This window comes from Eretmochelys imbricata, chromosome 4 (genome assembly GCF_965152235.1).
Source record: "Eretmochelys imbricata isolate rEreImb1 chromosome 4, rEreImb1.hap1, whole genome shotgun sequence".
NCBI classification, from domain to species: domain Eukaryota; kingdom Metazoa; phylum Chordata; order Testudines; family Cheloniidae; genus Eretmochelys; species Eretmochelys imbricata.
The window spans coordinates 23,352,925-23,378,806 of NC_135575.1; the positions used below are offsets into that span (position 1 = coordinate 23,352,925).

Below are 25,882 nucleotides of genomic sequence, written 5' to 3' on the forward strand. Positions count from 1 at the left end.
ACTCCCTCCTAGAGCCAACACCCTATACCCCAACACTCTGCTCCAGCCCGGAGCCCCCACCTGCACTCAAACTCCCTCTCACAGCTTGACCCCCCTCCTGAACCCCTGCCCCAGACTCAGCCTGGAGCCCCCTCCCACACTCTGAACGCCTAGGCCCCAGCCCAGAGCCCTCATCCCCACCCCCCCGCCCCAGCCTGGTGAAAGTGAGTGAGAGTGGGGGACAGTGAGTGATGGAAGGAGGGGAGGAATGGAATGAGCAGGGCGGGGCCTTGGAGAAGGGGTGGGGCCTCAGGGAAGGGACAGAGTAGATCCTGGCTTGCACTTAAATTCAAAAAGTGATCCTGTGCGTAAAAAGGTTGGAGACCACTGGTCTAGAGAAACAAAGACTAAAATGAAAACAACAAATGAAGAATGGCGGAGAAGGGGGAAAAAACCTTATAATAAAAGGCAAAAGCATAGGAACTATGCTCACAAAAATGTTTGTTTTTACTATAAAGACCTGTAATTAAATAAACCTGCTGGCTCATTCCTAGATCTTTTTCCCCCCTTGCTCTCTGCTGAGCTGGGGGGAAAGCAGTGGAGACTGTAGAACACTGTATTGCCCTGTCCAGTCGCCAGTGTGCAGAAAAAAGGAAATAATATTCTCAGATCAAAGGGGATTATTATGCTTGGGACAAAGCCACAGGCTTCCTGAGAGCCAGAACAGCAACCTGACTGGGCTGCGGGAGAGACAGCTGGGCAACAAGTGGCAAAGAGGCAGGTAGAGCTCTTGCTCTTGGCAGGTAGCTAATATCAGCCAGCAGTAGGCAGTAGCACAGCAGTATTGCCACCCCCACAGGTCAGACCCAAAAATATCATGAGATTTTTTTTTCTAAGAAAATAGTAGGCTGTGTTTTTAGTCAGTCTTTTGATTTTTAACGCCCCCTCCCCAGCCGCAATCTGTGTGACAGTTAACGTAGCCCAATATAATTGAATAAGGTGATTTTGGCATTTGCTGCAGGAGGCCAAGGCAATACTGGGACGTTGCACAGGGTTTACAAGGACACTCTGCTATCTTCATGATCTTAGCCTGGATGGCCTTCATAACCCTAAGGGCTGGGTGGGTTAGGGAGTCGTTTACTAGTGTGGCCTAGGATATTTGTACCTTTTGACTCCAGCAGCCCAACTAAAAGAGTCCTCAGTTACACAAAGTGTGATAGTGTTTATGGGAACTTACTGAGAGGTAGATCCCGTAGAATTTAGGGCTCAGCGTGCTTACAGCGCTTGCCTCCACACAGGTGGTACACGTAGAATGCGGCGGCTGTGTAACACCACTCACAGCAACAATGGTGTCAGTTACAGATTAACTATTCCCTAACTTGGCTCATTTCTTGTAGGCATCACCATAGAAATTAGTTGTGAAGAGAGATTTGTTTAGCAAGGGTGTTCCATGCACAGGGCCTTGCCAAATTCCCGGTCCATTTTGGTCAATTTCACGGTCATAGGATTTTAAAAATTGTAAATTTCATAATTTCAGCTATTTAAATCTGAAATTTCACAGTACTGTAATTGTAGGGGTCCTGACCCAAAAAAGTAGGGGTGGCATGTTATGGTGCTGCCTTCAGAAGTGGTTGCCTGGCCCACAGCCGCTGCCCTCCAGCCACCCAACTCTGAAGTCAGCATAGAAGTATGGGTGGCAATACCATGACCCCCCTGCAACTCCCTTTTGAGTCAGAACCCGTAATTTGAGAAACGCTGGTCTCCCCTATGAAATCTATACAAGCACAGAAAAGACCAGATTTCATGGGTGGAGACCAGATTTCACAGTCCATGATGCATTTTTCACGGTTGTGAATTTGGTAGGGCCCTGTCCATGCCTAAGGGCAGCATGGAAAAAAAATGCAAAGACAGTTGTGGAAGAAGAGGGGACACGCACACACAGACTAAAGCTTTGGTGGGGTGGAGGAAGTGAGTGAAATAGCCAGTTCAATTTGGGGTATATGCCAATGAATAAGCACACTAACCTTTCCCCAAACCCTCAGGCTGGCCCTGTGTATGTGATCCTAATGACCAGGAGTCCGTCTGCACCTTTGAACTGTGGTAAAGAATTGTATTGTCGGCTCACCCCAAATGCTAAGAGTGGCTTTGGGTGGAGTGCTCACAGAAATACTGTCAGACAAAGCAAATCATCATCTTGATTTATTATTAGCGACTGACAGAAGATCTACAGTACAGGGTCACTGAAAGGCAGGGACCCTGCGCTGGCCAGGGATGATTTTTGGTGTGTGTAGGTTTCTTGTATGTGTGTGTTTGGGGTCGATGAATGTGTCTGTGTGCGCGTGCATTGCACGGGGGTGCACACAGGGGCTGGATGGATGCGGGTGCAGGAGAGGTTAGGAGGATGCGAGGGTAAAAAGATAGATGGGGGGCACGTGGCTGTGGAGGGAGGATGTCGGGGTGTAACGGGGTGTATGGGAATGGGTCAGGGCTGGCCGGGGGAAGGGAGGAGGCGGTGGATGGCCAGCGGTGGGTGTGTGGGGCTGCGCGCTGGCTCCGCAGCTGCGGTTCCGCCTGGGTTTGAGGCGGGAGGGATCTTTCTCTCTCCCCCCTGCGCCCACCCGGGGCCGCGAAGAATGGTGGGCGGGGGGCTCTGGGGGCCGGTCGGGGTGGGGTTCGCGGGTGGGGGCGGGGGGCTGTCCGGGTCCGGGGCGGGTGCGGGGGGCGGGGCTCGCGGGTGGGGGCGGGGGGCTGTCTGGGTCCGGGGCGGGGGCGGGGGGCGGGGCTCGCGGGCGGGGGCGGGGGGCTGTCCGGGCCCGGGGAGGGGGGGCGGGGCTCGCGGGTGGGGGCGGGTTCTGGGGGGGCCCAGGGCTGCAGGTCTGCGCGCGGTCTCGCCCCGCCCCGCGGCGTCTGGGCGGCTGCAGCGGGCTGATGGCGGGGACCGGAGGCGCCAGGGCCGCGCTCTCCTCCCCGGGCGGCGGGGGACCGCTGGGGCTGGAGCGGATTCAGGGACCCGCGGGCGGGCCCTACTCGCCGCCGCCCTCCTCCTGCTCGCGGCAGGCCTGGAGTCGGGACAACCCGGGCTTCGAGCCGGAGGAGGCGGCGGCGGCGGCGGGGCCGGTGCTGCGGATGGAGATGGACGTGGAGTGGGGCAGCCGCGGGGCCGCCTCCTCCCCCTCCCCCGGCGCCAGCAGCGCCCGGGGCCCGGCCGGGGAGCCTGACAGCGGCCGGCGGCGGCGCCGGCGGGGGGAACGCGGCGTGGGGGCGGCTCCGTGTCCCAGCCCCGCCGGGGGGGACCCGCTGGCCCCGCACCTGCCCCTGGATGGGGCCCCTCTGCCCCGTCGAACCGCCTGGGCCAAGCGGCTGGCGCGCCGCCTGCGAGGTAGGAGCCAGCCCCGCTCTACGACCGACCACCCCGCCCCGGGTCCTGCCCCCCCCCGTGTTCTGCCCCCCCCCGCCCCATGGGCTGAGACCCCCCCCCAGCTTCCCTCACATTCAGTCCCTGGAGTCCTCTCACCTAGTCACACCCTCCCCCGGCTTTCAGCCCTTACCCCTTGTGTTCGCCATTTGGACCTAGTACTCCATTCCCGCAAGCGCTCTGGCTCTTGCCTCTTTTAGATCCTTTCACCCCCACGTTGGCTACCCTCCCCCCCCCACACACACATCTGTTCACAACCTCGGCCCCTTGTTTTAAACTGCCCCAAGCTCTTTGCCTTTCTTGCTTGTGCTGCTTCTCCCAGGGTGTCAGTTGCAGGGGATGCTTTGTAGGGAAGAGAGCACACTGAGAAAAGGTAGGTCAGGCTGCATCCTGAATGTGCAACCCTGTGTGTGACCTTTTCTGGAGGCACAGGGCCCTCGAGCATGACACCAAATCTCTGAGTGACCTTGGGCCAAGTCTTTTCATCTTTCTGCCACAGGCTCCCTCTCTATGTAATCAGATTGATGGGTACTTCCCACACAGAGGTGATGTTGGGATTAATTACCTTTTTGTACAGTGCTTTGAAGTGCTGCCTAGCTTCCAAGTGTTGTCATTAGCTGCCAAAGTAAAAAGCTTACATACATCATCTATTTTGTTGCAGTAGTCTCGGTGGCCCACTGTAGTCCTATTGCTAAGCAAAATTAACATTGCAGATTTCAGAGTAGCAGCCGATGAAGTGAGCTGTAGCTCAGGAAAGCTTATGCTCAAATAAATTGGTTAGTCTCTAAGGTGCCACGTTTCAGAGTAACAGCCGTGTTAGTCTGTATTCACAAAAAGAAAAGGAGTACTTGTGGCACCTTAGAGACTAACCACTTTAAATAGTCTGTGTGGTATGTAGATTGTAATGGATTTTTTACGACGAGTACTCCCTTTTTTTTTTTGACATTGCAGAGTAGCTCACTGGGGGTAGGAAGTCAGCTGGGGTTCAGTTTTGTGGGGAGAAGTCATGGGCAAAAGCCCCACAGTGTTTTTCTGTTTTGTTTTTTATAGTTGCATAACATCAATATTCATAAAAATTAAAAGGCTTCTGTATTTTAGACTGAGGATTTTTCTTCATTTCAAAGAAAATCTTTGTAACTGTAAAAGTGAATGGTGAATGGAGTGAACCACTTTTTCCATAAAGTTTGCAACTAGATAGATAATCTGAACTGGTGCAAGCTGGCAAATATTAGGTGACACAAAGTGAACAGATCTATCAAACTACATTCAGTTTCAGGCCTGAGGTTTGCAAATCGGACAGTTGCTTGTCCTTTTATTAATGACATCCCCCAAAAATTTTTTATATAAAAATATTCTGTGAATTGAGCCATCTCATGTCAAAACAAAATGCCCTGTATTTATTTGGATGTGAAAGTCAAAAGTGCACTGTTTCAGGTATGCAGCATGCATGCTCTGCATCAATTTTTGTGAAAGATTGCACAATGAAATAAGTTCCTGTTTTGTGGTGTGAGATTGAAAAGTGGACAGTAGTGATTGATTATAGTATATAAAAATAATTATTGTTGTTTGATGGATTTATGGCCTTTAGCATTGTTCCTTGAATGTTATATGTGTGTATAGCTAGTGCTTGGAAAAGGAGCTGGCTTGACAGATGTAGAAAGTGAAGTCCTTTTTTTTTTTTTTTTTAGCCAAGAAACAGGTACAGTCTAGGCAACTGTAATAAGTTTCCCATATTCCCCTTCTGATATACTTTGCCATGTTTGTCTACATTTAAAAAATAGTCTGAACATGACTGCAAGTACTTGAATTAGATGGCACAATACTGACCATGACTTTGTGATGATCACAGTGTTGTTATCTAATTTAATACTATTGGATCAATTGTGGTTTGTGAAACAGTATTGAAAACAATCATGACTACGCTAATATGATCAGTGCTAGCATTAGAACAGTTTTCAATACTGGTTTGTGGAACCTGTTGATAAAGATGATTGACTGTACAAAACACCACTTTTAGCAGCAGTTAATCTTTTAGTGTAGATCCAGCTTTTGTCCCCAACTAGCTGAAAAAGACATTTTATTCCTCTGCTAGTCCTCTGAACTATCCAGTTACCTTAATATAATTTTTTAATGATTGGCCACTCCATGCTGGGGTAGGAAGACATTGCCTGCTGTACAGTTCAAACTTTGTCAGTGTATGCCCTCAGGAAATCTGTTTTTTAAAATATGCAATGATCCTACTGTACTACAGTTGAACTGGTTTTAGAACAAGTGGGAATATTTTTTTGGACAAGTCCTTCCACTGGCTTGTAGCACAGGGAGCTGGGCCTGAAGTGGAATTAGCATCTGAGAGGAAGACATTGCCAGGAGAATAAATTGCAAGGTATGGTTCTGTCAGTCAGGGAGATCAGTCTAACACAAATTTCTCAGGCAAAATAAGCAATTTGGAAGGTGGTGCACATCGGTCATTGAAAATTACCTTTTTTTGTGGTGCAGGCCCATGTTGAATCACCAGATCCTCTTGGTATGATGTTCTAGCATGCAGTCTATTGGTGACTGATTTAGTTCTCTTTATGCTATTGGGTGGGATGTCACTAGTAAAGTGCATGCTTTGTGGAAACTGGTGGGCCTACATTTTATGGTTTTGTAAGATAAGAAAATAAAATTTTAAATTACTAATGTCCTCTAGTTGCTTGGGGCATTCTGCATATTCAGATATATTTTACTTAAATGTATGGGTCCCTTTTGGAAGAAAAATAGCTTGGTTTTGTTTGACTAATATTCGGCTTGTATATGCTAGATGCTTAGCGCCCTCAACTCCCACTGACTTCAGCCCAGTATTTAAATGGTGTGAATCACATGTAAGTATAGCTAAAGTTACTACAGAAGCCTCTCTTCAGTTTCTGAGTGAAGAAAAGATGTTATTACTATACACTATAAATTCTCAGAGTTTAGAGATAGCACTTATTTTTGCAAGCAGTTACGGACAGATAGTGTCCTTTCCTAGCACATCTATAACAACAATCTTCTCTAAAGAGGATAGTGGATATAGGGTAAGTAATGAAAGAGAGAGGTTCCAAGTCTGAAATGTTAAGGTACAGATTGAAGGATGCTTACTACAGATAAACTGAACACCTTTATATCAAGGCCTAGTGAAATTCACTGTAGCATAACTTAAGGAACTATTCAATCTAGAATTGGAAACACTTTCACTTATTTTTGATGTTTCATGGAGAACAGGGATGTCACTGAAGAATGGAAAATATGGTACTTACAAAATCTTTTAACACACGATATGTTTAAATATGGAGTCAGTTATGCAGCAAAAGCCTGAACAGTATGTTTTAAGTGTTGGAACAGGCAAACCAGATAATTAGATTGAGAAGATTCTCTGCAGTAACTGGTGCATTGTTAGAGTAAATAAATTGGTAACTGGAAGCACAGAAGGTGATAAGTAGGGCCCTACCAAATTCACGGCCATGAAAAACGCATCATGGGCTGTAAAATCTGGTGGCCCACCCTCACCCTATGAAATCTGGTCTTTTGTGTTCTTTTATCCAATACTATACAAATATCATGGTGAAGACCAGCATTTCTCAAATTGGGGGTTCTGACCCAAAAGGAAGTTGCAGGAGGGTCACAAGGTTATTTTAGGGGGCCATGGAATTGCCACCCTTACTTCTGTGTTGACTTCAGAGCTGGGTGGTTGGAGAGCGAAGGCTGTTGGCTAGGCGCCCAGCTCTGAAGGCAGTGCCCTGCCAGCAGCAGTACAGAAGTAGGGGTGGCAATACCTTGTACCCCCATTCCCAACTCCTTTATGGGTCAGGACCCCTACAGTTACAACACCATGAAAATTCAGATTTAAAAAGCTGAAATCACGAAATTGACCAAAGTGGACCGTGAATTTGGTAGGGCCCTAATGATAAGTAGTAGTCATAATGGGTTAAGAACATAATGGCCATGCTGGCTCAAACCAATGATTTGTCTAGGCCAGGGGTTCTCAAACTTCATTGCACCCCGACCCCCTTCTGACCAAAAAAAAAATTACTACATGACCCTGGGTAGGGTGGCAGAAACCCGAGCCTGGGGCAGGGGAGGATGTAGGGGGGAAAAGCTGAAGCCCAAAGGCTTCAGTCCCAAGCGGGAAGCCTGAAGCCTGAGCCCCGCCACCCAGGGCTGAACCTGAGTCAAAACAAAGTATTTTGAATTTATCCTGATCTTTGTATTACAAACCACCACATGATCTTTGCATGATGGCAATTGTCTGTTACAGAGAGGGCCAATACTGAGTAAGGAGATATTTTGCTGGTTAGGACTGAGGTATATTTGTAGAGCCAGGTTGGGAAGATCACAATCTTCCTCTTCTGTGCTAGACCTGGCTTCAGTCATTGCTGTTTTTCTGTTGCTTTCATGAATACTAAATGCATCTACCTAGCATTTTCCTTTAATGTTTTTCTTATTTGAATTTCACATTCTTAATCTTTTTTTTTTTTTTTTTTTTTTAAACAAGGAGGCTGCTACATTTAACACTTATTGGGTCACAGTAGTCATGAAGTTGATGCTTCACTAAGCAATGTGAACTTCAGGACATGTATAAGGTTCTTCTTTTATGTTTGTTTTTGGGAGGAGGTGATGCTTGAGATGGGCAAATTTAGGGAGGGTGAGGTTTTATGTTTCTGATTTGCTGTATAGCTCAACTGTTTGCTGCTATATATTATAAGCTTGCTTTTGGCTTGTTTTTGTTTTTTTAATTGTTTTAAAACATCTTAAGGGCACTTACAGCTTTGGAGGTACCTTTTTGTTTATAAATCCAAATATATACAAGCTATTTAAAAATGAAAGGAAATGTAGCAAAACCTGTGTGGCTCAAACAAATTAAATGTATTCTGTGGACAGATTTTTACTATGAGATGAAGTTTACTTTGTTTTGTAGTTCCCTCTAATCACTACAGTGTGACACCTCATCTGAATTTGTGTAATCTAAGGATATGCCTTTCAGGCAATAAAAGAGAGAGGGAAAGAGAAATGTTAGTTTATGGATTTGATAAACATTTGATAAAGCGAATGGTAGGTCACTTCAGCATGGATCAAAAGTTCATGAATAACTTTATATGTCAGAAATGGGATGCTGAAAATGGTAAATTATAGCTAGAATTGAGATAATTTTGATGGTTCAGTGATGATTCCAATCAAATCTTTACATTAAAATGACTCCTTGAACCTGCAGTATTCTTGATTATCTAGACTAATGTTTCTCAACCTGGGGGTAGTTGAGGGACAAGTTTGGGGGGAGTCGCAAGCAGGGCCAGCGTTAGGGGGTAGGAAGCAGGCCAATTGCCTGCGGCCCTGCAAAATTAACTTACATGTTTCAGCCCTGCGCTTAAGGTAGGGACGGGAGTTGCAATTTTTTCTAGTGCGAGGGGGTCACAATTTTTTTTGTAAGTCCAAAGTGGGTCGCCAGCACAAAAAGTTTGAGAAACACTGATTTAAACTAATATACTAGTAAAATGGTAAAGTGGCTACATCAGTCCTAACATTTCAGGCCGAAAAAGAAATATAATGGCCAATAGAATCTGGATTTACTTTATTGGTAAGCCTACTCCGTGAACTTCTGAGCTGGATTTTTCAAAGCTGTAATTTTCCGCTCCATGCTGATTTACAATAATTCTCTAATATGACAGAATTTCAGTTAGCAAATATTTTGCTTGCTACATTTCTTATTGGTGACTAATGTACTGACAACTAGTACTTAGCATTCTTGGGCGTTTTATATGGTAAACTGCAACAGCACTTATCTGTAAATTTTTCAGCCTTGGCTTTGAAGAACAAAGTAAAAAACAAAACCAAAAACCTAGTTTCCTTATGGTAGAACTAATTCCACCCTTTTATTAATGTATATTAATGAAGGGTTGTTAAAGACTGAAAACTGAGAGGAAAGCTTATGCTAAAGTTATTACTCCCTGTGCTGGCTTTGTGGCTAAGTACTGTCTTGAATTGGTGTGCTTTAATGGTTTCTAAAAATATTTGCTCTGTTAATGCTTTTGGAATGAACCTTAGCATTGCGTGCAGTTGGAAGATTGTAGCTTTTATCGTCTTTCTCTTTGTTGGGTGAAGCTCCCATTCAACAGCTGGATCTTTCAGACTTTATTCTTTGCAACAGCTGGGATTACATTTTTGCTTCATAGTCCAGTTTACATTTGTTTTAATTTTCCATTGTTGCTGTTAAATTTGACTCCAAATTACTGTGATATCTTGAACATAAATTTTTTTTCCTCAGAGATTTTCAGATAATTTTATTTACATCCACTAGTGATCTAAAGGGAATTTTTAAGGCTGGTTACTTAAAATACCTGAAAACTGAGAGTGATGACAGTTTGGCTTTGCAGGAATAAATTGAGTTGTTTTTTTCCCCCATCTTTTTCTCTCTGTCCTCCTTTACACTTAGGTCATATTGGCTTGCTTTTAGGTTAAACAACAGTTGGCTGGAGGTAACAATTCTGAATTGAACATCAACAGCTGGTCCAAGCTTCTCTCTGTTCCTTATTGCATTCCTGTTGTTATTATGATTGCTAATGCATTCTGTCCTGATAACATTCAACAATTGACCTTTTGGTGACACTTTTTTTTAAAGTTTCCTTTATTTTCTGATCCCCTTTGGGACAGTATAGCAAGGCTGAGGGCTTGTCTACACTGGCAATTTACAGCGCTGCAACTTTCTCACTCAGAGGTGTGAAAAAACACCCCCCTGAGCGCAGCAAGTTTCAGCGCTGTAAAGCGCCAGTGTAGACAATGCACCAGCGCTGGGAGCCGCGCCCCTTGTGGAGGTGGGTTTTTTAGAATGCTGGGGGAGCTCTCTAAAAGAGCGACCACCCAAGCCATGTTAAAGCGCTGCCGAGTTGCCAGTGTAGACTAGCTCTCAGTTAGGGGCTCTTGCATGGAATGTTGAAGCTTCTCAAGCAAGCTATGTCATAAACCCAATATTGGACTTCGATTCTTCAGCTAGTAAAATGCCCAGATTCCCACGGAAACTATAGATATAGAGAAGATTTTTGGCTCTGGAAAAGTGGAACGACAGGGTGTAAAACATTAATGGATGTCCTGACTACAGTTCCTTCTTGCACTGAAAAATAAGAAATGTAGAAAGCCTTATTAAAGCCTCTACTGCAGTGTTCCCCAAACTTTTTTCTTCACACGCCCCCTTACACCGGCTTTCCAGTTTCTCTACATCCTTTCTATATAGCGGTGACCAAAATTGGACACAGTACAGTAACTCCCCACTTAACGTCCTCTCACTTAACATTGTTTTGATCTTGTGTCCCTGCTCCATTACAAAACATGCTCGTTTAAAGTTGTGCAATGCTTCACTAGAACGTCTTTTGGCCGCCTGCTTTGTCCAAGGCTGGCAGCCCCCCTATCAGCTCCCCTACGCCTCCCCTCCCCCAGTGTCTCCTGCCCGCTGGCAGACCCCGCAGATCAGCGCCTTCCCCCTGCTCCCCTGCCTCCAGTTGGTTTGCCACGTTCAGGAGGCTGGGAGAAGTGGGGAGGAGCAAGGACGCAGCACACAGGCTCCCCCTCCCTCCCCTGCCTCCTAAAGGCTGCAAACCAGCTGTTTGCCGCACGCAGGAGGCAGGGGAAGGAGGGGGGAGGCACTGATCCACAGGGTCCACTGGCGGGTGGGAGGTGGTGGTGGGGGGCAGGCAGGGGAGCTGATGGGGGGCTGCCAGCCTGTTTAATACCTGAATTAAATTGCTTGTTTAACATTGTTTAAAATGTATATGATGCCTTTTGTCTGGCAAAAAAAAAAAAATTCCCTGGAACCTAACCCCCCCATTTACATTAATTCTGATGGGGAAATTGGATTCGCTTCACATCGTTTCGCTTAAAGTCGCATTTTTCAGGAACATAACAACGTTAAGTGAGGAGTTACTGTACTCCAGCTGAGGCCTCATCAGTGCCGAGTAGAGCGGTATTATCGCCTCCCATGACTTGCATGCTATATTTCTGTTAATGCAGCCCAAAACTGCATTTGGGTTTTTTTGCAACATTGCATTGTTGACTCATGTTGAGTTTGTGATCCACCACAACTCCCAGATTCTTCTCAGCAGTGCTGCTGCCAAGCCAGTTATCCCCCATTTTCTATTTGTGCATTTGACTTTTCTTCCCTAAGTGTAGCACGTTACATTTGTCTTTGTTGAATTTTATTTTGTTGTCTATAGTCCAGTTCTCCAATTTGTCAAGATCCCTTTGAATTTTAGTTCTATCCTTCAAAAGTGTTTGCAACCCCCCTAGCTTTGTGTTATCTGCACATTTGATCAGTATGCTCTCTATTCCAATATCCAGGTCATTAATAAAGATGTTAAATTACACTGGTATCCAGAACAGATCCCAGTGGAACCCCACTTGACACCTCCTTCCAATCTGACATCATTCCATTAATAGTTACTCTTTGTTTGCCCTTGTTTAACCAATTATGTATCCACTTATGTACATACTGAACCCGCATTTCTCCAGTTTAAAATCTTATAGAAGAATATGCAGCAAAAATTGTGTCATGGTTTGTGTCACGACAAAACTGAGGCACACTCTGCCTCAGTTATATCAGTAATGTGGCTAATATGTGATGCCTTACATGCATTTATGTAAATATTTCTCTTTAAAGGTCTGTGGGGTACAAGATTGATGGAAGAAAACACTAGCAGAGAGAGATACCTGAAAAGTGTTTTACGAGAACTAATCACATATGTGATTTTCCTTGTGGTCTTGTGTGTCTGTAAGTACCATTTTCCATTAATTTTCAGATTTCTGTACTAATTGTCTGTGCTGTGTGACCCAAGAGTAAACAATGAGGGTTTTTACCCCAGGATGGTAGGACTGTCGTCTCGTGATTAGGCCATGAGGCTGGTATTTAGGATACTTGGGTTCTGTTTCTAATTCTGCCATTGGCTTCTTGTGTGAGCTTGGAAAAAATCATTTAAACTGTTTGCTTCAATTTTCCCACCTTCAAAGTAGAATAATACCTTCTGTTTAAAAAGTGGGGACTTTGGTAATAGTTATGATTCCTGTGTGTGCCTCAGTTTCCCCCTTTTTGTATTGCTACATGGAATGTAAAGGGTTAAAAAGCTGCTCTTGAGACAGAGCAGGAGACATGGGGTGTTGGGTCATGTAACTGGGCTGTCATGAATGCGTCCTTAAAGGACTGACTGAAACTGACCCATGTCAATGGAGGCTCCAGAAAGACAATGGGAACCCCAAGGACTGAATAGTTGCTACCTATCCACAGGAAACTCTGTTGGGCAGAACATGTGAACTCAGCCTGCATCTGCAGAAGGACAACTATGGACCAAAAGGTGACAGGAGGTTAGGGTAGGAGCAGGCTTTGGGAGAGAAACAGCAGCTCTCATCTGGGACTGAGACAGGGATAGAAGCAGACAGCAGCATGGTTCACAGGACCCCTGGTTTGGCCAGTATGGATTATGTCTTAACCATTGCTTCTCTGTGCTAACGAAGGACTTCTCACTGCTATATTTCAGTTGATTAATAAATCCTACCCTGTTTTGAAAAGGCTGGCTGATGTCACTGCAAATACTTGCTGAGGTGTATTGATCCCTGAAGAGGGCAAAAAGTCTCTGAACAGGAGTCCGTCTCATGGTGTGAAATAGGAGTTCTGGAGGCTCAGGGCAGGTCTACACTATACAATTACTTTGGTATAACTACATCGCTCAGGGATGTGAAACATCCACACCCTCGAGTGATGTCGTTATACTAACCTGAGCACCAGTGTCAGTTCCCACCGACATAACTACCGCATCTTGTGGAGATGGATTAACTGTGCTGATGGGTGACCGCTCTCCTCCTTCCCACAGTGTCTTCATTAAAGCGCTACAGTGGCGCAGCTGCATCAGTACAGCTGTGCCAATGTTCTGCCGATGCAGCATTTTAAATGTTGACCTTCCCTCAGTCCTAAAGGCGTTGAGGCCATGTGGCCTACCCTTCTGGACGAATTGTTACCCCTTTCAGGTTCTGGCATGCTGAAAGGGGTCCTCCAAGGGACTGTTTAAAAGCTGGTGCATGGCACAAATTCTGTGTATTTGATGCCATCGAATAGTGAAAGGCATGAGCTATTGATCACAGTCAAAAATTAAGGTTCAGAAAGTGTCTGAAAAGGTATGATTTTTATCAACTAAGTCAAAACCAGGTATCCTTAAGCAAAAAAGTTTCTGTAGTGGTTGAAAGACTAGCGGTGGTAGCCTCTTAAACATTTTTTGACTCTCTACATGTGCACATAACATTGAGGGTCCTAAACAGGCTTGCAGCCTCATGTATGCTAATACACAGAAGTAGATCTTGGGTAAAGTGTGTGGTACTAAACATTGGCATGAGATAGTGAGTAGATGCTTGAACCACAGAAATGGCTTTAATTTTGTTACTATTTATTATTTGTGGTCGCATCCAAAGAGCCCAGTCAGGATTGGCGGCCCCATTGTGCGTACAAATGCATAAAACAACGTTGTCCCTGAGGAGAAGAATTTACAGTCTTGCCTACCAACTCCCAACTACCGGGGAGTGAGGTTTGCAAACTCCAACCCCTTCTCCTTTAAGGGGGAATTATTAGGGGGCTGAGAGATCCCCTGTTGCTAGGACCAATTACTTTGAGTTGTAATGCTGTTGTAAAATAATTGAAGATGTGACTATAATTGCTTGGTAGGGTCCTACCTACCAAACATGTCTGGCACACTCAATAAAATTATTGGTTTCAGAGTAGCATCCGTGTTAGTCTGTATTCGCAAAAAGAAAAGGAGTACTTGTGGCACCTTAGAGACTATCAAATTTATTTGAGCATGAGCTTTTGTGAGCTACAGAATGCATCCGATGAAGTGAGCTGTAGCTCGCGAAAGCTTATGCTCAAATAAATTTGTTAGTCTCTAAGGTGCCACAAGTACTCCTTTCCTTTTTAATAAAATTATTGTGCATTTTACCTATAACCAAAGCAGCCAGAACCATGCAGACACAATTAAAAATATTGCTACTACAGTAGTCTTGAATTAAGCCTTTGGGTAACTTAGATGTAGTGTGAAGATGTTTGAAGATCCCCAGCTGACTGTGTGTCAGGTTGCTGAATGGTGTTGGAGCACTGACTCTATGGGAAGCTTGGCAAAGGTCCTACACAGCAGCGTACAAATTTCTGGCCTGCTTTTCTCAACCTGAGGTATAATGGACCTCGTTAACAGCCCCAGCCTCAATCTGATTTCCTTTCCTTTGGAGCTTGAGGCCCTTGGCCATTGTTATTTTAGCTTTTTTTTTTAAATTCAATAATTGTCAAAGCAACATGCTGTTATATACTGTATAAGAATGAATAAGCTTGTGTAGAATAAAATTTGACTTCACAATAGGTCATTGTAAAGTGATTTCAACACAAACATTAGGAATTACTATATCTTTGTGGCTGTCTTATCTTTACTTTTACATAAAAAGGTAAAGAAATCCAAAGAGGCAGATACTGGAATTTCTAATACATGATGGACAAAGTGGGTGAGATAATGTTTTTTATTGGGGCAGCTTCCATTGGTGAGAGAGGCAAGCTTTTGAACTTACAAAAAGCTGTTCTTCAGGTCCTCTTCAGTTCTGTGAAAACTTCTTTCTCACCAATAGAAGTTAGTGCAGTAAACGATATTACTCCACCCAGCTTGTCTCTCTTTTTTGGAACCAACATGGTGTCACAGTTACCACAGGTCCGGTGCTTTCGCACGGCTCTGTAACAGTCCCTGGGAGGAACCTTTTAGAGTGTTAACCCTCCTTTGATTTACACTCTCCAACTGGGGTAAGCCCCTTGGCTTCAGTGCCTCCTAGGACTGCCCTTCTGAGTGTTCAGTATGTCTGCCTCGCTCTTTAAGCTCCCCTCAGTGAATCCACTTGAACTGGACCCTGGGGCAGACTTGCACAACCAAAGGGAGACATGCAACCCCGACCTCTTTAGTCTAGAGTGACTCTCAGACAGCACTGTAAAATGGAAGGATTTGTTAAATTTCTGGAACACAGCGTAGGCAGTTCTTCAGTTAGCACAGAGAGTGGAAAAGTTGCAGCCAAGTCCAACTGGGTCTGACTAGAGCCCAGGGCCCTCTTCCAGCCCCCAGTCCACAAGTACCCCTACTTCCAGCAGATCACACCTAACTAATCCAACCTGCTCTTCCTCAGTCCTTTGTTCTTCTTCCCAGGCAGACATCATCACCTGACCATCCACCTTAGCTCTTTGTTCTCCAGCTGGTCCGAGCTGTCTGGCTTCCTGCAGAGGGAGTGGACAGCAGTCCATGTTCATTATTTGCTAGACACCCAGATGTCCATGTCAGTGTCTTCTGGGTTCTCTATGGGCATGGGGCCCAGGCAGCTAGGCGACAGTCACACCGGGATCGCTGCAAATAGTAATCACTCTTTCCCCACCACCTGGTTAAACATGCAGCATCCAAAGTACTATGAGAAATTCCCTCTTCATCACACATGGCTATAACAACACTGCACATAATATCACACACACACACACACACACACACTCTCTGTCTCTCTGTCTGTCTCTCTCTCTCTCTCTGCCTTGTAGTGGTTATCCCTTGAGGGAAGACTGAGTACCTTTTTTTGTGTGTGTGCAATGTAGGATATTTTAGAACCATATACATAATATATACTGGGAGGTCTTCTACATTAGTTTGTGCTGTTAACATATTGTGCTTTTACAATGGAAGCATCAGAAGTAAAGACATTCCTTTATCTAAACACTGAAAGAGTTAAAGATTTTTCTTTTTAACTTGTAACAAAAGTATTCTAGGTTTTTATTAATACACCATGATCTAGTTTGTAGAATAAACATAAGTACAGATTCCTCTTATTGAGGCAAAATAACTTTTTTAAGGATTTTCACACTTTCCTGCCACATACTTAGGCAGCTGACCAAGATTGTGGGAAATAAAATAAGTATGGTATTACATAGTGCTTGGAATTATTAGAGGTCTGAATATTTTTTTTTAAATAAAACCTCTCCAAAATAATCTTTTTAGAGTTTCATTTGTAATACTGTAACGCACAAAGTAACTCAATCAAATATAGGATGTGCAATGGCTAAAACAGATACTTAAGTTTTCATATGGTCTAGTGGTTCAAACATAATGTAGGGAAACGGGGGGTCCTTATTCTGCTCCAGACTTCAGCCTTGCAAAACAATCATGAAAATTTACCAACCTAAACATAAAATCTATTCATCAACTTTCCTCGTGGTGGTGGTAGTGATAAAACAAATCTTTTACTTGCCTCGTAAAACAATTACTTGCTGCTGGTTAATATAATTCTGGAAAGCTGTCTTATTTTTTTATGCTCTTTATTTTTAGCACTGGCAATAAATCCACAATTTAATATTTTCAGTGCCTCAAAATGCCAATGAATTTTAAACTAAAATATAAAGTTGTAGCTTTGAGAGCAAGTATGATTTCTTTATCTACTCTGATATTTTCCTTAAATTTTTTGTACCATTAGTACCATACCATTAGTATGTCAGGTGAAATAGTGTAACCGGGGTACCAGCATTTGTGTTATTGTGTCATCTAACCCTACTCAGAACTAGTCTAGATGGTACAGTGGTAAAAAGCCCAGTGGACTGTCAATACTAGCACACTAGCACCAGTGGAAATGCAACAGTAAGAGATTATTAAAGAGAAGAAAGGGGGGGGGGGGAAGCAGTAGCTAGGGTATACAAGAAGGCCTTGATGTAGATCTACAGTTTATTCCCCTGCAGAGTTTTAGCACTGCTAGAAGATACAAATGTTAACACCCGTCAGCTGAATAACTTGATGCAAATTCACATTAAATGGTCTGCAGGCAAAAATATTTTACTAGAAATGTTTCATGCACAATTTTCCTTTCAAATTATTTTTTTTTATGAGGGAGAAGGGAACTACGGTATTCTGAAAATTAGTATAGCCCTTTGTTTCAGTTAAAAAGGCATTTTAAACATATTTGTCTTTTATTTTTCAAGCAGTTTGCTCTTGAGTTTTCACAGTTCAGTATGTCCTGCGGTGGTTATTTGGCATAATTTGGATAGTCATTTTTCAGTACAAGAAAAGACAGAATTTCGTATGTACTAGTATTTTTAAATTAATAAATTGACTGAAGGTCAGTGTACTGCATTAGCAATTCATACACTCACCATACAACATAGAAGAAAAGCTTGAAGACATAGTTCTTGTTTCAGAGTAACAGCCGTGTTAGTCTGTATTCGCAAAAAGAAAAGGAGGACTTGTGGCACCTTAGAGACTAACCAATTTATTTGAGCATAAGTTTTCGTGAGCTACAGCTCACTTCATCGGATGCATACTGTGGAAACTGCAGAAGACATTATATACACAGAGACCATGAAACAATACCTCCTCCCACCCCACTCTCCTGCTGGTAATAGCCCATCCAAAGTGACCACTCTCTTTACAATGTGTATGATAATCAAGGTGGACCATTTCCAGCACAAATCCAGGTTTTCTCACCTCCACACCCCCCTCCCCTTCTTTTTCCAAAAGTTTGTGTGTGTGGTTTTTGGGAAAAAAAAAAAAAAGTGGGGGGGGGGGGTGAGAGAACCTGGATTTGTGCTGGAAATGGTCCACCTTGATTATCATACACATTGTAAAGAGAGTGGTCACTTTAGATAAGCTATTACCAGCAGGAGAGTAGGGTGGGAGGAGGTATTGTTTCATGGTCTCTGTGTATATAATGTCTTCTGCAGTTTCCACAGTATGCATCTGATGAAGTGAGCTGTAGCTCACGAAAGCTTATGCTCAAATAAATTGGATAGTTCTTTTTCTTTATCGAAAGAAAATAAATATCAGTCTTATTTACAGGGGAGTTTAACTTTCCTTAACTCTGTTTATACTATATAATAGTCAAAGGACTCTGTCACCACAACAAGATTAAAAATTGGTATATAGCTTGGACCTAATTCCATCCCTCAAAGTGGGCTGTGGTATTGGACTTTTCAGGGTTTTAACAGTGTCCCTGGAACCAGTTTAGGTACTGTCCACCCAGCGACTTTAACTGTGCTATAACTGGATCTCCCAATGTTATGCTTACAGCTGTAGTGTAGATGCAGTCTTTAAGTTGGGGGCCTAATTCTCTGTTGTGTCAGTCTTTTCTGGTGGCTGTGCCCTGTCCACTCCAACTAGAAAGATGCTATTATTCTATAAGAGAGGGGCCAAATCCTACCTTTCCTGATATGCCCTGCTATTAGATATTCTGTCCCTTTCCTCTGCCTTCTCCTCATTTGAGCTTTTCTGGGGTTTTTTGGCCTTCCTTGCCTCACCCTTCCACCTGCCTCATCCCTCCAGAATGGCATCTATGCTGCTGCTTGTGCACATGGCCCAGTTTTAAAGGAGTGAGGAGAAGCAACTTAGGCCCTGATACAGTCTTAGGCCCTGATGCAGCAGTGCATTTAAGTGTGCTTAATTTTGTGTATGAGTAATCGTGTCCCTATGCAGCTAAGCACATAATTGCATGAGTAAGCATGTGCTCAAGTGCTTTGCTGAATAGGGATGGGATTACTTAAATGCTTAAATACATGGTTGAATCAGGAATTTGGTCATTTTCAATGTCCGTTCCTAATGGTGCATAGGGGAAGCAGTATGTCTACGAGCAGCCAACGCTATCCTCTGTGAATAGTCTACAGTGTTAGAGAACGCTGCATCTCCTGCTATGTGTAGCATCTCCAGTATGCTTGTAGAAGTAGAGGATAAAACTGACTCAGGTCACATTGGTATCACTTGGCTAGTGGAGAAATGCGATGGGCAGGAGCCACAGCACAGGCACAGCCTTACTACTGGGAAACTTCAGATGTTCGAAGGTGGTGGAACACCGCTCCTGCCGTCGCTTAAGACGTTGGGTGGTCTTTTTCACCTGCTCTGTGCTAGACTAGTAGCAGAATCTGACTGAGCTACCATATCCAGCATTGGAAGGATTAGTCTGGTTCAAAGGGTATTATTCTGGGTCTGATTTAGAGAATCCTATGCCACTTCTATCCCTGTTGTGGGCTGCTCTAACTTCTGACTGGGGATTGGCACAGCACTCAGTGACCCCATGATCAAAGAAACCAAAGTCATCTTTCCATCCCTCTATAACTTGTGCTGTATGGTTCTCAGCCAAGGACTTGGCCCAATAGGAGCAAAACGTAAATCTGTATTCAGGGTTTTCTAATTAAAAGATCTTTTAAAGTTACTGCACATATCCTGTTTCTTACCAATTATTATTTTAAAAGTTTAAGTACCTGTAATTATAAATAATTAACTAAAGAAAGTGGAATTGGAACATTGAATATTTGAAAGCTGATTGACACTTCTATTCTGTATTCCTTTTACACTAAGGGTAGGTCTACACTGCAGTTAGCCACCAGCTGGCTTGGGTTGCAGACAGCTCTGGGACCCTCCCACCTCTCAGGGTCCTAAAGTCCAGGCTCCAACCTTAGCCCCAATGTCTACATCTCAGATAAACAGCCCCTTAGCCCAAGCCCCATGAGCCCAATTCAGCTGGCACAGCCAGCCACGTGTTTTTAATTGCTGCGTAAACATAGCATAAATGCTGCGTAAACATAGCATAATGGTGATTATTGGGGGCTTGGTGATAGGGAAAAGCTTGCCTTACATTTTATCCTATTAAAAAATGTTAACATTTCTGTGTAAAATACAATCAGATGTTTTTGAAATAAGCTTTTAAAACTTGGTTCCCTCTTTCTCTCCTCCCTACCAAAAAATGTCTCCTGCAGTGACTTATGGGATGGTGAGTTCCAGTATGTACTATTACACTAGGGTAATGTCACAGCTCTTCCTGGAAACACCTTTATCGAAAATGGAGAAAACCAATTTCAAAACCTTATCCACCATGGAGGACTTCTGGAAGGTGAAGGGAAAAAAATGTATCTTATTGTCACTGTAAATTTGTTATTTTTCCCCCTCTGGACTCTCAACCATCTGTAAATATCTTTTAAATTCTCCATCATAATCAACAAATGCTCTTAGGTCTGGTCTACACTTTTGCCGATACAGTAATGTTGCCTGGGAATGTAAATTTTTTTTTTTAACTACATTTTTATTCTGGCAAAAGCTCTAGTGTAGACACAGTTATACTGGCAATTAAGTTCTTGGCCACTGTAGTTTATTTTGTTCAGCAAACTGGAATAAGCTATATAAGCAAAAACATTCTTTTGTCACTATAAGCTGCATTTTGCACTAGGAGGGTTTGCCGGTATACTAAACCGGCAAATCTTTGTAGTGTAGACAAGGCCAGAGTTACTAAATGCAATTCATTACAAGTGCTGAATTTAGGAATCTAGATGTCACAATGGATTAACACTTGTTAGATACACTTTTAGAACCTGGATTTAAATCTTAGCTCACAGGAGAGAATATATTTGGTTCTGATATACTAATACAGTTACTTATCAGGCCTGGACATTACTGACCTAACTAGATGACACACCTGTCGAGTTGCTGAGGTGTGTTACATCAAGTGGTGTTGTTAGGAGTCCTGTTGATTTCATTGGTACTGTAGAACCTCAAGAGTTATGAACGGATGGGTCAACCACACACCTCATTTGGAACCAGAAGTACACAATCAGGCAGCAGCAGAGACAAAAAAGGAAAAAAAGCAAATACAGTACAGTACTGTTAGATGTAAGCGCTAAAAAGAGTTTTTAAAAAAAGATTTGACAAGATAAGGAAATTGTTTCTGTGCTTATTTCATTTAAATTAAGATGTTAAAAGCATTTTTCTTCTGCATAGTAAAGTTCCAAAGCTGTATTAAGTCAATTTTCAACTGTAAACTTTTGAAAGAACAACCAGAACGTTTTGTTCAGAATTACAAACAGCCTCCATTCCCACGATGTTTGTAACTCTGAGGTTCTCCTGTACTACTTGCGTTTCAAGCTAACTATATGCATCATTGTTTGCGGCATTTGGGCCTTTGTTTGCTGATCATTGACCTTTCACTCCTTATGAGCCATTATCAGTCCTGGTCCTGCGATGTGCCGGTTGCAGTATTCTTCCATTGTGCAGGGTGTTGCTGTAGCAGTCTGCCCAAGCACAACACAGTGCAAGAATGAGTACATGGTGTTGCTATGACTATTCAGGAGCAGTTAATGTACTAAAAATAATTAGAATGTTTTCAGTATACCAAAATTATTTTTTATTCCTCCCATCTCCCAGAAAACACACTCGTCTATAGACTGAGTAGAAAATTTTAAGATGACTTTTGCATTTCAGCTCCAAGTCCCATTGACTTTTAAAGACACTTAGGGTCCTAAGTGCCAAAGTCAATTTTGAAAAAAGACAAGCTCCTATGTCATTTCGGCACTTCTGAAATTTTTACCTATTTTAGCCTACTAATAATTTTTCATAAGTCAATTTGATATATTTTAAGGTTCATATTTCTTATTTTTGTAACTCAAGCAGCCACATAGATTTTTCTATCAATCATACAAAACAGGGCTTTAATAACTCTCAACTGCAAAGAGCATAAATGCGAGCAGAGAAGAGAGCTGCATGTAGCTGAATTCATGGTAGCTTTAGTGAGAATGTTTTCCCTAATGCTGACATGGCCACAGAGGATCTCTCCATTTCTAAAAACTCAGAATCCATCATTCTTTCTCTCTCTAATCCTTTGCCCAGTGGACGTAGCATAGTTATCATACTTCTGATCATGGTGGGTTGGGGAAATTCCCTTGGAACCCATCAACACTTAGTTGTCCAGAGGAGTTTTTGCTAAGTAACTTTATGTAGCAAGAACTTTTTTTGTTAATCGACAAAAACTAACAATTACAATATTGAACACATCCTTGGCAGGAGTGGAGGTGTATAAAAATACTCAGTGTTGGCTCTGAAAGAATTTTAGGGATGCTAAATTCATTCTTCTTCTGCAGTTCACAGAAGGCCCTTTGCTGGATGGGCTGTACTGGGAGATGTGGTACAACAATAAAACCATGGCAGAAAACAAAAGTTTCATTTATTATGAGAATCTGCTTTTGGGGGTGCCTCGTGTTCGGCAGCTGAAAGTGAGAAATGGGACATGCTCGATACCTGAGGACTTAAAAGATGAAATTAAAGAGTGCTATGACGTTTATTCTGTTGCTAATGAAGATACTGCTCCTTTTGGGCTCCGAAATGGAACAGCGTATGTATTTCTCTCTCATCCACATAGCCAAGTGTGCGTTCTGCAATTCTGTGGGTGTTTTAAGCTGATTCTCCATTGATATCTGGTACCTACCAAAAGCAACATCTTAATTATTGCGTGTTCTGCATGTAAACTCTTCCTTTACAGTTAAATCTAAAACAGTTGTCAACTCTAAATTAGTTTCTTCCACCTGTATGAAATCAGTCTATTAGTTCTGTTCTTGGCCTTGCTGGTTTAGATACATCCAAGTCTGCCACCAACGGGTATGTCCATTGCCTAGAAATGCAATGTGATCTAAGCATCACAGTTGAAGCCAGAAGTCTCAACTTCTAATTCTGGATTTTACTGCTTGCTCACTGAGTGTCTTTGGTTAAATTGTCTTCCCCATGCACAAAGTGGAAATACTACTTATCTCCCTCACAGTGGTGTTGTAAAGTATTATATGCTGCTTTTTGTTTCACTAAGAGAATACAACTCCCTGTGCCAATTGAGAGTATTCTGTTGTCAAGACATAGTTAATTTACTGTGACTTGTCATTATCTATCTTTACTATTAATTTTGTCTCTTAATATCAAGAGACCCTCTAGTACATCTTTCCAGGTTACAGATACCACATCTTATTAATATCTCTTGTAAATTATTGCAATTGGGTTTTTTTTGTGTGATCAAACTAGTGTATATGCTGTTACACATGAAAAGAGTGAGTAATGTATTCTTTCTCTTGCTGTCTTAAACCAGTTGGACTTACACCAATGAACAAGATTTGAATGGGAGCAGCCACTGGGGGTTGATTGCCTCATACAGTGGGGCTGGTTATTATCAAGATCTGTCACGAAGCAGAGAGGAGACAGCCACACAGATTGCTAACCTTAAGAAATACTTGTGGCTGGATAGAGGGACAAGAGCAGCCTTTATTGATTTCTCTGTGTACAATGCGAACATCAATCTATTCTGTATTGTCAGGTATTTATAAAACTTTGGATAGCATTTATGTTCTCTCAAATGACATTGCACAAACAGTAGATATGGGATTTGCTTTATTTTGTATCATGGGAATTGATCAATGTGCACTGAATCTTACTATGTAGTGAAGTGAGAGCCTCTTGGAACTTTTCAGCAAGAGGAAGAGTTATTTGTATTGCTAATGATTTCCACCCCAAATTTGGATAGCCCTTGGAGTTAGTTGGTTAGCATCTACGGCCCTCAAGGAGTCACTAGAGAAGACACCTGAGTATCCTGTCCAGCATGTCCACAGAGCCTAGCCACCTTTCTCTTGTGTATTACTTCCTTCTAATTGACAATTTTGAAATGAGTCCAGTTTTTTTAAGGTGTTTTTTCCCCCAGGTAATTCCTGTTTGAGAAGAAAGTATGAATTTCTTATTGTGTTCAGAATTTGTCCGCTATCACTACCAAATATAGGAAGACTTGGTACATTTGAAAAAGATTAGCTGAAGGCAGTTGAGCCTGGGTCAGATTATGAGAACATCTTTTTGATGTTGAGGATTTATCCTAAATGAGTTAAGGAACCATGTAGCTACGTGGAATGGGAAGTTTATATTCTGAAAGATGCACTACATAACTATGTTTTGTAAAAATCAGGATTCTTCTGTGACTTTAAAAAATTCCAATATTTGTTTTAAATTATATTTCTAAATGCAGTTACCGAAACGATCTGAAATCAGTGACACTGTTCCAAAGGACAGTGCTGCGTCTTAAAATCACACACACAAAAAATCCTTACATATATTATTAACAGCACCTACAATTATGAAACGGCCAACATTTTTTTAAATTGCTGGTTGACGACTTTTTAGTCTGAAAAGTGAAACTAGACAGACAAACTTCAAATCCTGGTACTCAGGTTGCAGACAGTAGGGACCAAAGTTTAAAGTGTAAGTGCAACAGAAGATGTCTGTGTGCAGATTAGGGATTTGTATACATACAGTCTTGCTTTATATGATGGCTTGTGTGTGTCACCTGAGTGCAAAATTGTGCACATACTTTAAAATTTTGTCCATACAGGAATTTCTAAGTCAAACAACTCCCATCCTTGTTAAAAATTTTAGAGCTAAAATTTTTAATAATTAAAACTCATGAAAATGTTTTTCTACTACTCTTAGATTTTTGTAAAATTTCCTGCTGACAAATTTTAAAAGTCTAAGCTTATGTTGAAGTAATTTTCAGAGTCTGTGTCTAAAACATAGTATTTTTGTTTTCTTTTTAAAATGCAGGTTATTAGTGGAGTTTCCAGCAACAGGCGGCCTCATTACATCTTGGCAGTTTCAGCCAGTGAAGCTTATCCATTACATTTCTAGTTTTGATTTCTTCCTGGCAGCCTGTGAAATGGCCTTTTGTCTCTTCACCCTTTATTATATTGTAGAAGAAATCTTGGAAATTCGCATCCATAAACTGCATTACTTCAGGAGTCTCTGGAATTGTCTTGATATCCTTATCATTGTGGTGGGTAATGGCTTATGGATATGAATCTTTGATATTCTAGTATTGCTTTCTTTGAAGAGTTTTCCTGGAAGTGTTCAGTGCATTCAGCACTAGTGGCATGGGTATAGGGCACAAATGTGTGCTGAAGGGGACAGTAACCACATTCTAATTACATGACTTCAGTGAGATTACTCATGGCAGAAGGTACTATTCAGTGGGAGAAAGGGTATCACGATTTAGATTATGTATATTTTGCTGAATTTCCTTGATTCTCCTATTCAGTGGCATCTTTAGGAGAGGATCTGAAAGGATTCTACTGTGTACACAGGGATTTTTAGCATTTCTCAGGTTTTTAATCTCCTTCCCTCTGTACAAAGCTATTTTGAAATAATTTTCTTCCAATGATTCTTGAAGCTGCGGGGACAGCCATGAGGAGAGGAAACTATAACAATTTCTGCTTTATCGTGGCTCTCCCATACTTCCACATCTCAAATACCAGCAAATGCAATGATTTTGAGTGGCATTCCGGTGACGACGTTCTCTGCTTTAAAGCCAACACTTTTGGGAATTTTGAGAGCGTGGGTGGGTATTTGCAAAGTAATACTAACAAATCTTAGTATTTTTATTCAGATATTTAGCCAGCTAATAACAAGTTTTGAATGACATTGCTTATGACTCGCCAACCAGACCCAAGTGCCAGAGAGTGTAGTTGATTGCACTGCACAGCCTGCACCAGCATGTTTTCCATATAGTACAAGTCAAGTTTGGCTTCCTGATAAAGTAGACCGAATGTTCTCTTTGTACGGAGTGAAAAATTTACCTTTGAACTTCAGGCTCCTGTGTAATCCATGATGTAGACCCCTGTGGTGG

At 42.6% G+C, this 25,882-nt stretch overlaps 1 protein-coding gene across 2 annotated transcripts in view; it reads left to right on the forward strand.

Moving 5' to 3' along the window:
* The first annotated feature begins 2,907 nt into the window (after positions 1-2,907).
* Positions 2,908-25,882, forward strand: part of PKD2 (polycystin 2, transient receptor potential cation channel) — a 43,662-nt gene continuing 20,687 nt past the window's right edge. The window contains exons 1-7 of one of the 2 annotated variants that reach the window (XM_077815015.1): positions 3,295-3,358; positions 7,905-7,992; positions 12,054-12,164; positions 20,172-20,305; positions 22,323-22,573; positions 23,312-23,536; positions 24,805-25,033. In XM_077815015.1, coding sequence (XP_077671141.1) covers positions 12,074-12,164; positions 20,172-20,305; positions 22,323-22,573; positions 23,312-23,536; positions 24,805-25,033 — 930 coding nt within the window. In that variant the 5' untranslated portion in view covers positions 3,295-3,358; positions 7,905-7,992; positions 12,054-12,073. Of the gene's footprint in view, positions 3,359-7,904; positions 7,993-12,053; positions 12,165-20,171; positions 20,306-22,322; positions 22,574-23,311; positions 23,537-24,804; positions 25,034-25,882 lie in introns of both variants that reach the window. The other variant, XM_077815014.1, reaches the window with a different exon arrangement.